The 13,901-nt window shown below is 39.2% G+C and overlaps 1 protein-coding gene across 2 annotated transcripts in view; it reads left to right on the plus strand.

Moving 5' to 3' along the window:
- The window catches only part of LOC106907315 (semaphorin-3F-like), a 28,571-nt gene that overhangs the window by 2,735 nt on the left and 11,935 nt on the right, over positions 1 to 13,901 (plus strand). For both annotated transcript variants that reach the window (XM_088007185.1, XM_088007184.1), the window contains one exon: positions 4 to 140. In XM_088007185.1, coding sequence (XP_087863311.1) covers positions 29 to 140 — 112 coding nt within the window. In that variant the 5' untranslated portion in view covers positions 4 to 28. The remainder of the gene's footprint in view (positions 1 to 3; positions 141 to 13,901) is intronic.

Here is a 13,901-nt window from a genome sequence, read left to right on the forward strand (position 1 = left end):
CAGATTTAGATCTCTGTGGGCTACCTGCATGACTGTTACCATGACAGCATCTGGAGCCCAGCTCCTCCTGTTGGCCCTGTGTGTTTACAGAGGCTGGGGCCTGCAGCAGTCTGCGCCGCGGGTTCGCCTCTCCTTCAAAGGTGAGCTCATACATATGGAGCAAACTCCTCTGCCTGCGGGGCTTTTTTTTTTTTATTATAACAGCTTATTTGTTTGGCTTTTGTCCGGTTAAATCCCTGGCAGACTCGCAAACTTGTTCACACCAGAGGTTTTGCTTCCGTTTTATGAATATGTAAAGAGCGTATTTCCTGCCGCATGTCAAACAGCGGAGCGCTGAAAACAAAAGGTGGATGTTACGTGTGGCTGGTTACGCGTTGTGCCCTTCGACAGAGTTTCTCCCCACACCCTGAAACGCTCACGCACTATGATGTGACCTGTCAGGCTCTTCTTTGTTGCGATGTCGGGTCACAAGAGGAAAACGCCCGAAACTTGATCACAGGAGTGAAATGTATACTTTAAAGGGGATGTATTGTGAAAATTTCACATTTTGTGAGCTTTTGTACTTCAATTTTGCTTTGAAAAATCACACTAATGTTTTTTGGCAATAAGTTCATGTTTTTTGGTGCCTGGAAAACACACCATTTACCTAGCAACCCCAGTCAAGCCTATTCCGTTACCTAGCAACTTAAGCGGAACTCCAGGACATTTGGTCAGCTGGTTTTACCACTGTATCCGCTGTACAATGGCTGCTGGAAAAGACACGTGTTTTGTTGACTTACCTTCCAGAAAAGACTTCCTGCCTTCTTATTGATTGTGCAAGACGCTCTACTAATGCTTTTCGAACATGTACAGTTATATAATTGCATCTGTTTGCAGCCCTTCTTATGTTTAAGTGTAAACATTGAGTTTGGGGGCATGGCCAGGAGCAGCTTATTGGGATTTAAAGTGACAAGACGCCGCAATTCAGCTCAAAATAGGCAGAACTGAGCAAACTAAAATATCATTATCTGAGAATGATTTTGTGTAAACCTGTTTTGTGTAGCCCATAGACCTATCCTAACCTGTTCAAGGAAGGATAATAGGTCACCTTTAAGATGTTAAAGACTTGGCTTCCAGGTTTAAAGCTGAGATGGGAAGAATTGGGTTTGTTGAAGCCTTTTTTTGTGCAGGTATTTGGGATTTTCCCCTTGTTCTCAGCTCACCTGCGCTCATTAACTCTGATGGCAGAGAATTTTCCTCACAAATATGAGGACGACACCTTTGATCAAAACAATGCCAGATGATTACTGTTATTTCTGCCTCCCTGTCATGGTGTCACATCAAGTTGCGGGAAAGGCTCCACATGTAAGAACACATGCCCGACGCTGCGTGGACGTGCAAATGAGAGGTGTGGATCAGATTTATAACATTCTTGTGTGCTTTGATGTGCAGCTGATTCGGGAGGCTTTGGTTTCAAAATAAGGTCTAGACAGCGTCTTATCTTGTAGTAGTGCATAGATTCAGTGATAAAAATGTATGATTTACATTTAAAAAGGCAATCTGAGGCAGATTAGAGGTAATCATGAGATCTGTGGTTGACAGAAACACTGGCGGTGTACGTGCAAGGCTGCTGTGCATTCTTCTGATTTTGTAACACTGACAACAGCTGTCCACATGCTGCGGATAGCTGCAGAGACAGATCCATCCTAGTCCTGAGAGAGTAATGGCCATGCTTTTTTATGTGACCTTTAACACTAATCCCTCTCCCGGTAAATAGCTTAGCAGGGTGTTTTTGGAGCTCGGTGCGCACAGTAGTTGATGGATCAATCGCACAAGTTTGGTCTTGAATTTGCTCCTTCTCACACTCATGTAAACTCCAAAGTGTTAAAAGCAGACCAGTTTGGGTCGTATTTTTCTAACCCAGCTCTGGGTCTTATACGACAACATCAATGTGTTTTGATTTAACACCACAGGGAGTTTGACCCAGAATTTTGGGTTTGAGATTCAACCCAATATTCTGGGTCATAATACAAGGTTTCCCCCAGAAAACTTGTTAAGTCTGGTGGTTGGGCACTAGGGCAGTCATTGTTGTGTTTTTGAGTTAAAAAAATGTTTAAAGTTGACAGAAAATTTGAAAATATCACTTAATAATTATGTGTTATTGAAAGACACACCAACTAAAAAGTCTTAAAAAGTGCCAACATAAAAAAAAACTTAAATAAAGAAACAATGCTTAGCCTGGTAGCCCGCCAGGCTTATAATACACCTAGGGAAACTCTGTAATGTATACTAACATAGGCACAGTAAGAGATTCTCATGGTGTAATAACCAGGCCTGTTGCAACAGGCAATAAACCAATGAATAGCATGTAAATTAAAACAAGCTGAATAATTTCCATTTGAATAATTTATTGTGTTTTTTTCCTTTTCTCTTTCTGAATAACAAAAGTCTTCAGTCTGGTGCTTTGGTCTCAACTAGCTGTTTTTTTGAAGAACAGTTTTGTTTACAGAGACTTTATGATTAATTTTACTAATTTTGTCTGTTGTTTGGTTTATTTATTTTGGATATTTAAAATGTCTTGCAGTTCCAGTGTTAAATGTTCATTCGAATTTAACGTTTATTGAACTTTTAGAATGTCTTTTTACATTATTATGCCATTACTGTCATGTTAGTTGAAAATAGTCAATATTATTGTGTACTGTAATAATTTCTGGGACAATTTATTGTCCAGCAAAATTTGTTATTGTGACAGGAATAGTGATAAACCACCTTGGCTCCATTGTACAGTCGGTCCCAGTCTATTCGCTATTTCATTATTTAATAATTCACCCACTCACAAGTTTTTCTGTGCAACATAATGTTGCACCCTTAAAAAGAACTTAAAAGAAACTCAAATTAGCTTTTGTGCAACTTTATTAAACAAAATCCACGGTTCGAGCATACAGCGTGTGTAGTTTTCTCCTTTTTTTTTAATAATCTCAAGTCATGAACTTTCAACTCCCATCATGCATTGCGGCACTCTTAAAGGGGTATTATCATGACAGAAATTTATGAAATAAAAAAATAAAACAGTTGGAGCACATATTTAGCTATCAACCAATTGAATAATTCCAACTAAACACTAACTCAAACAAATGCTTGCCCAATATGATCAATATACCTATTAAACAATATCACGTTCGCAACATGTTTTCAGGGCTCTACACCCTCCCCTACTAAAATATTAAAATGTTTTCCAAACATTTTACACTTTAAAACTTAAAGAATGTATCCTTACTACTGGCTTCTAACATTGAACTCATCCAGGTACCATTTAGTTACATGTTGCTCTTCAAAACAATATCCAATACTACACATCAAATGACTACAAATGCATGTATACAGGATAGGTAAATTTACTTAATTCCTGTCTCAGTGTATTAACTTAAATAATCGGTACATTGGTAGGCCTCCCAAGTCCATTAAGTCACATATGGCTAAATCTACCATTCCACCTTATTAAATGTATCCACATTAAACATGCTTTACATGTAGTACGACCTCTTACAGACTACTTTTGTGTCATCTTATAAAACACTCACTTCCTTCTGTAAATGCATCAATAACTTATAAGTGTAGCTTTAGTCACTAGAAATACATTTCTGCAAAATGACTCTTGTAACGGAATATTTTGTACCAAATGGATAATCAAACATTTTCAATTAACTTTAACTTTAACTGTAACTGGAACTAGATATGGTTCAAATATTATTCCTATTTCTTCCAAGATTTGAAACTAGGTTTCCCTAACTCATCATATGTAAAGATGGATTTTGGTTGACGTGTTCTTGAGGACCGTCGCTCCTGTTCCACCTCCCCCTCCTGATCACCCTCTGAAGAAGCATTGATGTCTTCCTCAGGCATTTCAAGTTCAAGTGCTTGATCTTCAGGATCCATCTCCGGATTTTGACTGGTGTCTTGGTTCTGCATGTCTTCTTCCTCATGTCTCTTGTCCACTTGATTACTGGCGTCAGCAGAATCATTCTCATCCTGAAACTGGTTTTGTCTTTGTACAAGTCTCCTAGTTTGTGTTTCTTCTGCAGGTTGACTTGATCTGGATTGAAAGACTGGAGCATGTGGATTGAGGCTGGTAGTCTGGCTTTGACGGGCAATCCACACAGAATACTCGTCCTCACTACAGCTGTCAGAGTCCTCATGAACTTGGTCTTTAGTTTGGCGTGTTTGTCTGTTTACTTGTCTCTTTTGGTTGTGTTTTTCTTTTGGTTCTTTGGTGTCTTGTCCATCAATAAGATAAGGACAGGGTAGTAAGACATTCCTATGAAGGATTCTTTCCCTCCCTTCACCATCTAATGGTGTCACCACATAAACTGGACTGTCGTGCCCTCTTCTTTCTTTTATAACATGCATTTTGTTTTCCCAGTAAGCACGTATTTTTCCCGGTCCTCCTCTTTCAGATAGGTTTTGAACAAGAACGTGGTCGCCAGGTTGAAGTTCTGAACTCCAGGCTTTTCTGTTGTAATATTTTTGTCCTCTTTTACTTGCTTTTCTCATGTTTTCTTGTGCAATGCTGTAAGCTTCCTGCATTGACCTTTGCCATTTGTCTGCATAGTCTTGATGAGACTGTGACTGTTTTTGCTCTTTTGGAAACAATAGGTCAATAGGTAGGATTGGCTCTTTTCCAAATAACAGAAAAAAAGGGGAAAAGCCAGTTGATTCATGCACTGTTGAGTTGTATGCATGAACTACTTTGTTCAAATAGTCTTTCCAGTTAGGTTTTTGTGTCTCTTCCAGTGTTCTGAGCATGCTTAGTAAGGTTCTGTTAAAACGTTCAGCTGGGTTAGACTGGGGATGGTAAGGTGTTGTCCTTGAATGTTGTATCCCACTGTAACTCTGCAACTTTCTGAACAACTCATTCTCGAATTCCCTTCCTTGATCATGATGAATTCGAGCAGGGTATCCAAATCGCAGAATAAAATCGTCAAAGATTTTGCGTGCAGCTGTCTTTCCAGACTTGTTAGATGTTGCATAAGCCTGCGCAAACTTAGTAAAATGATCTACTATTACAAGAATATACTCTACTCCACCTTTACTTCTCTCTAGATGCAGATAATCAATCGAGATTAGTTCAAAAGGTGCAGAGGTTGTAATAGTTTGTAGTGGGGTTTTAGTTTTTCGGTTGGGTTTCTTTTGTTTCAAGCAGCGGCAGACTCTCGTAACATAATGTTCGATCTCTTCTCGCATTTTTGGCCAAAAGAACCTCTCTCTAGCCAATGAGATCATTCTGTCCGCTCCTAAATGACCCATTTCTTCATGGAGTTGCTGATAAATCAATGTCTTGAGTTTAGCAGGAACTACGAGTTGATTTCTAGTTTTTGTCTTTCGTCGTAAAACGCCATCTTTGTCCAGGTAAAGATGAGGCCATTCTCTCAGAAGTCGTTTTACTTCAGTTGGCTCTTTCACCTTATCCCTGTATTTAAGTCTCTCATTTTTCTGCTTTAATGTGATTACTCGTTGTGTCACTTGATCTTCTTGTTGAGCAATTTGAATGTCCTTCACTGCTATTGGCTCAACTGGAGTTGTACATGGAACAGTTAGTTGTGACAGTACATCTATATTGCATGTAACGGCTGAAATCCAGTCAGTATCACCACTGTGATCCGCTTTGAGTCCTTGCTGTAGTGCCATTATGTCATCAGCTTTACATTCCTCTGTACATGCTGACATTATTTTGTCCATTTCTGCAGGTTTGCGAGATAGAAAATCAGCATCTCGGTTCACTTTACCAGGTCTGTACTTCAGAGTAAAACGGAAATCAGCTAATTCTGAGACCCAGCGATGTCCTACCGCATTCAGTTTAGCACTTTTCATCACGTATGTCAAGGGATTGTTATCACTGTACACTGTAAAGTGTGGGGCATGGAAGAGGTAATCTCGAAATCGCTCAGTGACAGCCCACTTCAGAGCTAAAAATTCAAGCTTCCCTGAGTGAAGTTTGTAGTTTTTCTCAGTTGGAGTGAGTGTACGTGAACCATAACCTATTACTCTTAATGCTCCCTCCTGCCTTTGATACAGGACAGCCCCAAGACCTTCCTCTGAGGCGTCCACCTGTAACACAAATGGTTTCTCAAGGTCTGGGTAGGCCATTATTGGTGGATCTGATAAAGCGTCTATAAGCCTTTCAAGTGCCTCCTGCTGTAATGTTGTCCATTCCACAGACTGAGATGGTGGCAACTGTGAAGAACTTTTCTTTGAGGATTTGTTCTTTGTCTTTGGCTGTGACAACAGATCATAGAGTGGTTTTGCTATCCTTGAGAAGTCAGCTATGAATGATCGGTAGTAGCCTAGAAAGCCTACAAGGGACCTTACTTCTCTGACTGTTTTAGGATTTGACTTTTTCAAAGCTTGCACAGCTTCTACTTCTTTTGGATTCATCCGGTATCCATCTTCTGAAATGACACGGCCAACATAACACACTTCCCTCTTAAAGAAATCACATTTCTTCGCTCTGAGTTTGATTCCACATTCTTTTTGTCTTTGTAAAACTTTTCTCACATTTTCCACATGTTGATCAAAATCTTTGCTAAAAACTAAAACATCATCGAGATAGGGCACACATATCTCATCTCTGAGGTCTCCAAGACAACCTTCCATATACCTCTGAAAAGCAGCTGGGGCATTTGTTAGTCCGAAGGGTATCCTCAGCCATTCATAAAGTCCCCATGGCGAGATGAAGGCAGTGCATGCTCGGCTTTCTGGACTAACAAAGCCTTGATGGTAGGCTTTTCCTTGGTCTAGCACAGTAAACCAGGAATTTCCGCCAAGATTTTCCAAAATTTCCTGAATTCTTGGAATGGGATGTCTGTCAGGGTGTGTCTTTTCGTTTAATTGCCTATAATCCACACAAAGTCGGATGGTAGAGTCTTTTTTTCTCACAATTACTATTGGTGATGAGTAAGAAGAAGTTGACTCCTGTATCCACCCTCTACTGAGTAGATCTTGAATGTGCTTTTTCACTTCCTGATACAAATGACGAGGGATTGAATTGTATGTTTTTGTCACTGGAATGCTGTCTTTGAGATGTATTTTCATCTGCAGTTCAGGTATGCATCCTGTATCCCACTCATTTTGTGCAAAAACATCACTTTCCTCTCGTAGCATTTTTCTCACTTTGTCTTGTTGTTCTGCTGTTAAATGTGAAACATCAACTGGTGGATCCCATGTTTGTTTGTCAGTTTTTCCTTCATTTTCTGGTGTCACTTTCATGTCTTTGAATTGTGCATGTCCACTTTCACTTTGGGAATTCTTTGTGACTTCTTTTACATCTTGTATGTTATCCACTGTGGATAATGAACCAATTATTGTCCTGTTTTGTAGTCTGATATCGTTGTCTGTGTTATTTTCGACTACAACTGAAATCATAGCTCCCTCATCAGTTGGTATATGTATTAGTTGCTGTTGTATTTGTAATCCTTCTGGCCATGGTGTGCTTTCATTTGGTTCCAAAACTGCATGTTGTCCCTTTAGCACATTTTTCTTGAATTTTCCACAGATTACTTTGAACATTTGATGTTTTGGGATAATAACATCTCGTCTCCCTAGTCTTACTATTTGATTCTCTGACGAAGATTTGTCTTTACTTAACACAGAGAATACTGCTTTTGCCTTTTTGTGTCCTACGTCTAACGCTGACCCAAGACTGTGCAAAAACTTGTTGGGAAGAGTTCTGTCTGATGATATGTTGGACTTTGCAAGTTCTTCTATGACATTGAAACCCACTATTGGCTTGGTGATTGGCTGAGAGCTTACCAGAAATGGTACCAACAGTTCATCGTCTCTGTTCTCTGTAAGACTGAACTCAACTCCTACCCAACCCTCATAAGGTATCTCAGTCCCATTTGCTGCAGAAAGGTCTAACATACCTTCCTCAAGAAGCTCTTTCACTGATCGAATCTCGGCGTCTGGTAGATGTTCTCTTTTCCAGTCTAGGTCCACAATTGAAACTTGTGATCCCGTGTCCCAAAGAGCTGTGACTGGAACACCTCCAATGTTGCACTGGACAAGGTTCTTGCGTCCTATTAGTTTTGCTGTCTTTTCCTGTTTTTTTGACAAAGGCACATCTTTCTGTGGAACAACACTGTCAATAAAATTTGCAGTATGTACTTCAATTTTGTTGACATTAACTATTGAGTCTTTCTTTTTCCGACAACCAATAGCCCAATGTTCACTGCTTCCACATTTAAAGCAGTGTGTACATTTTCCTTCTGGGTTTGATTGTTCACATTGACGACATTTTCTGGGACTCTTTCTGGTAGTACTTGCATAGTATGCCTTAGTTTTTATGTTTTTGTCTTCAGTTTTCATTTTTGCCTGAGTCAAGCTAGTGACTTGGGTTGAAAGATTTTGGATAGCTTCACAAATAATTTTGTTATTGGCTTCCAGCTTTTCCACGATGGGGTTTGGCTTTTCTATCTGGCTTTTGTTTTTCTTTGAGCTTCCAACATTTTCATTTTTGCAGTTATCTTCTTCCTGAACTGAGGCCACTTTGATACTCTTTTGTCTGGTTGACAGTTTATTCCTTCTTTCGAGTTCAACACTGTAGGCTGCACTCATTTTTTCAAGAAGCACTTCATCACTCACAGTTGCGTTCTGCAAGTAAGGTCTAATTTCCACTCTTACAGCATCATCTTGTAATCCAGTCAGAATAGTTTGCAAAAACTGTGTCTGCACAAGTTCAGGATTATATTTTAGTCCAGCTTTGGCTCTATCAGAAGCAGTCAATACTTTTTGTCTAAGGTCCATTGTGCGTATAAGAAACTGAACAGGAGTTTCTTTGGGATCTTGTACTGCACGTGTTAAAGCGTGATAGAGTTCTGTTGCATCTTTCTCTATGAAGTGTGTCCTAAGCACTTGCCTGAGAGAGTTCAATGATAATTCTGACCTACTCTCTAGATAACTTTTTAATTTCACATCAGGTGCAATGGCTTGGATCACTGCTTCAACGATCTCTCCCTCATCGTATCCTTTTTTCAGTCCTCGTTCCATTTGTCTTTCAAGACTAGTAAAGTTCAGTTTATCCTTCTGTCCCACGTCACCGATTTGTCCAATAATCCGAAAATCCTTTCTGTATATTGGATGCAAGTTTACTTGGTCTTTGACTTGCGATGACTCTCTTTCAGAACTCGCTGAGCTGCTTGATATTTGCGGTGGTAAAACTGAAGGGGTAGTACCGATTTGTACCAGCAGAGGTTGCTCAACGACCACTTGTTGCTCAGCAGCGGTGCGCTCTGACGCAGCACCTGACAAAATACTCATATCGGTTTTCTTATTCATGTCATCTATTAAATCATTCGTGGTCAACAACACTGATAATCCACTGTCCTCTAAAGAAGTGACATCTTCGCTTTCCAAGTGAATAAGCATTTTTCTTCTTATTAACCGACATGACGACTTCACCTCTTCACTCAGCTGCAGGCCTAGCGCTTCACTTAAGGCATTTAGCTCGTCCAGTGACAGAGTAACCAGCTTCTTCTCAATATCGGCAAATAGGGATTCCCACTCACTGTCCATGATGCTTTGTCTTTGGTTGATTCACCACTTGTAAATGTTCATGTCAGTTTCTTTATCGGTTGCTTTTCCTTTTACAGTAGATGTCGTCTGGCTAGCCGCATTGCCACTTAGCTTAGCCACTAGCACGCTCGTGTTGCTCCGCAGCGACGTTGTTCCTCTTCATAAAAAAAATCACTTCTCACCGCAGAAAACATTTGCTGAACCGGGCGGAAACACCAAAATTTATGTTGCACCCTTAAAAAGAACTTAAAAGAAACTCAAATTAGCTTTTGTGCAACTTTATTAAACAAAATCCACGGTTCGAGCATACAGCGTGTGTAGTTTTCTCCTTTTTTTTTAATAATCTCAAGTCATGAACTTTCAACTCCCATCATGCATTGCGGCACTCTTAAAGGGGTATTATCATGACAGAAATTTATGAAATAAAAAAATAAAACAGTTGGAGCACATATTTAGCTATCAACCAATTGAATAATTCCAACTAAACACTAACTCAAACAAATGCTTGCCCAATATGATCAATATACCTATTAAACAATATCACGTTCGCAACATGTTTTCAGGGCTCTACAATAACTCCAAATTTCTGGAGGTCCATTGTACATATAACAAAATTTAAAACAGACAAGATTCAATTATCCCTAATACTGGCTTTGTAAACTATAACATTTGATTCAAGTCAAAATATAGGATGAACTCCTGCATTAATTTAGTTTTATAGTGTGCAGAACAGCACACTTCTCTGCTGTGCTGATCTTTATAGAGAAAATTTAGATTAAAAATACTTTATTATTCTCCAGGGAAATCAAATAATTAAAAATGAATTTGTAGCAATGACCTTATAGTTTCTGCCACCTTCAAGACGCAGCTCGTCCTCTGAGTTACAGCTTCTGAGCTTCTGCCTTACACAGCAGCCCTTCTTCACGATGGCCACACTCAGCTCCTTCAGACTAGCCAGAAGCAATTAGCAAACACCTGGTGGGATGGCACATCTGCTGAGCTCATTATAAGAGTTAAATCTCAGTGCAACGCTGGTAAAACTTTGTTAAAGAGTTAATAGAGGAGCAATGCTGTGATGACTTCCTGAAAGTGGAGTTTCAGAAACCACAGGAGTTTTTAAAGAGACAGAGACCCAATTTTAAGATGTTAGATTACGAAGTCAATTTTCTTTTAATTCATAATTGATATATAGAAAATTTTTACAGCATCTGAAGTTCACATAGTTACTTGATTGTGCTATAAAAGGGTGCTATGTGCCTAGAAAATATATAATACCGCCCCTTTAAGTTGTAGAATATAGTCTCTGGATACTCAGGTTTATGAAGATAATTTGATTATCCTACCTGGTAGATCTATCAGGTTAGCCTTTGGTACAACATATGGTTATATGGTGAAGAGGATTTGTGCTAAAAATACAGAATGATGTAGTCAAGACAAATAGATGGTGCTCAGGGTGTAGAAAGAAAAAGTGTTATGTAAGTTTCAAATTTTACTCAGAAAGTTTAGCTTGAAGGCTGGTTGTGAATCAGTGTTCAACCTTTACAAAAATCTATAATATTTAACCTAGAATTTCATAAAATTCAATTAAAGTGCATCTTTCTGTCCTTTGCCATCAGCAGGAGTGTCAGGTATGGTGCAGGTTTTTCATATGCTGTTTCAAATTCATTGAATTGTTTTAATCTGTTTCATTTGGACAATCTGTTTTTTAATGAAAGATAACAAAGGTATTTATTTTTTGTAAGAGTATGTAAATTGGAAGTGAGATTTAGAAAATCCACTTGAGCATCTGTCTCTCAAAATATCTGTGCACATTTTGAGGTCAACAAACCCAAATACTCACCACAATGCTACCAAGCCACATATCATTTTAGCCTTTTAGTTGCTGCTTTCAAACATGAATGTCATAAAGATTTACAGATCATATTTACAGTTTTCTAAAACGTTTAATGTTCAACTTGTTACTGAAGCTTAAAAAAGCAATCAACACTTTATAGCGGGGATCTATTTTGACTTTGTAACTCAGCTGGTCAAAATGTTGAACATAGCTAGGACTAGGCTGCACTAGCTAATAGCATGAAAAAAATGCTAATTATTTGGACAGTGGATCAGAAGGTACCCATGCTGTAGTGGGTTTGAACTCCGTCACTTTGCCATTGTGTGTTTGGGCAGGACACTTCAGCTGCGCTGCCTGCTGTTGGTGGTCAATGGGCCCTGTGGCGCCGATTGATTGAATCAGTCTGCCTCAGGGTAGCTGCGGCTACCGTCAGTGTGTGAATGTGTGTATGAATGACTGATTGTTGTGAGGAGTGGTTTAGAGTCCTTTGACTGGCATTAATTTTATTACTGAGCATAATTAACCTTGTGACGAATTGAGTCTTCCGTCCATCATCAGCATACGTTGTCAGATCGCCATTGGCGTCGCACAAACTGGATAAGCTGTCATTTAGTCAGTCCCGTGACACCATGACGTAGAAGCTAGATCGTCATACACTTAACAGTGCGATAGCCTGACTTAGCCGTTAACCAGTCAGACCTTCGTCAAGGAACGGGGCGTGTTTTGTTGGTGACTGCAGCTAGACCCTGCTTTAAATACACACAGAAATCACGACAATGAATGTGTAGCCATCTAGCTAACATTATAAACTATTGATTGACTTATGTGTCGTAATTTGTAGCGTACGCTGAACTGACAGCTCCTCCAAATGTCTTAAAGCGCATGCGCACGTATGCTAGAACACGGAGCCGTTACGAGCTGGGACGTAGTCCTAAAGTTCGTGTCGACATGCAAGCACAAACGCACACAAAAATGCTCTCAAGCCACAACTTACTTTTTGATCAGCTCAAACTGGCGCTGTTGTCATATCCATCCTATCAAACATTTTCCCGGTTAAAATGTTCCATCCGGGCTATTTACAGAGGGAATCACATGATGGCGTAATGATATCGTCAGAACACATTGTGTATTTTTGGTCACCGATTTGTTTATTTATTTCAATTTTCTTACGATTATTTTATTTTGTATAGCTTGTTAAGGGTTTACTTGAATTAGAAGCAATTGCTTAGTGTTTTTTTCCTGAGAAAATGATCTGGTCTCTTCTCTAATTCATGTACCAACCTTCCAAACCACTCAGGTGTTCTGGTTCTTGTCTGCTTTACTTCCCCAGAACCAGAACCAAAAATGGAGAAACAGTATTCAGCTTCCAAGCATCACAAATCTGAAATTTTTACTTTTACTAGAGAAACTTTTTGATGAAGTACTCTTAGTGAAATTTCTGGATATTCTACCCACTGTGAGTAACTTCAGTGAATGAAGAACAAGTTTGTTCAACACGCACTTGCAGTTTCTGTTAAAGTTTCTGAAGTCTTATATTAAAAGAAACTGATTTGGAAGAATGTTTATTTGGCTTGATTTTTTGCTATTTTGTAATTATGTTATTTAAATAAGTCATTTCAGTCTTAAAAATACCAAAATTTCCACATAATTTTATATTTTTGTCTGCCTGATTATGTCACTTTTAAATATAAAACATTGATAATTTGATCAGTTGGGTTTCCTTTTTACTAAATGCTTTTTACTCTTGAGTCATTTCTTGGATGGTTACTTGAGTAAAAATATCTTAAAGTAGTTTCTACTCTTAATTGAGTACACTTTTTGGATAGTCTACACACCTCTGACAATTTTACTGATGGGATTTGACAAAATCTAATGTTTATTGCTTGCTTCATAATTGGCATTATGTTTTTATGATGTAAAGCACTTTGAACTTCCTTGTTTCTGAAATGTGCTATACAAATAAGCTTGCCTTGACTTGATTTCTCTTACTTAACACATTGAGCCACAACTTTTGACCCAATATTTGCCTGGTCTGTCCTACATTTGGGTTGAGAAATGACCCTAGTGTAGATTCTGTGTGTGCACTGAGCTCTCACACTCAGCCGCTTGTTAAAGGTTTTAGATCAACTCTCAGGTTTTAGTCATAAAGCAGCAATTCTGTGGACCCTTCCCCCTAGAACAGAATAAAACCCAGTGAGGTTAGGATTTAGTCTCCAACTGTTTTCTTCTACTCCCAGGATTTATTGTTCATTGTTTGTGACAGCAAGCCCCTTTGTTCCTGGAGGCGCCTGTGGAGGAGGTTTCGGGGCGGCTGGAGGACATGTGACTCTTCTGAGCGATCCTGCCGGACTGACTGACACTCTGAGGCCACATGTGGTCTGCAGAGGACAAGGACTTCATGTTGATTTTCAGGAAGTTGGGTCAATTAAGCAGATTTAAAAGGAATTAGCTGAAGCTCGTTTGATTTGTCAGTCCAGCATTGCTAGAAAGCAGAACGTGCTGTGTAACCTGAGCCGTGTTT

This window comes from Poecilia mexicana, unplaced genomic scaffold (assembly GCF_051168715.1).
Source record: "Poecilia mexicana isolate PSO_F unplaced genomic scaffold, ASM5116871v1 scaffold_7, whole genome shotgun sequence".
In the NCBI taxonomy this organism is placed as follows: Eukaryota; Metazoa; Chordata; class Actinopteri; order Cyprinodontiformes; family Poeciliidae; genus Poecilia; species Poecilia mexicana.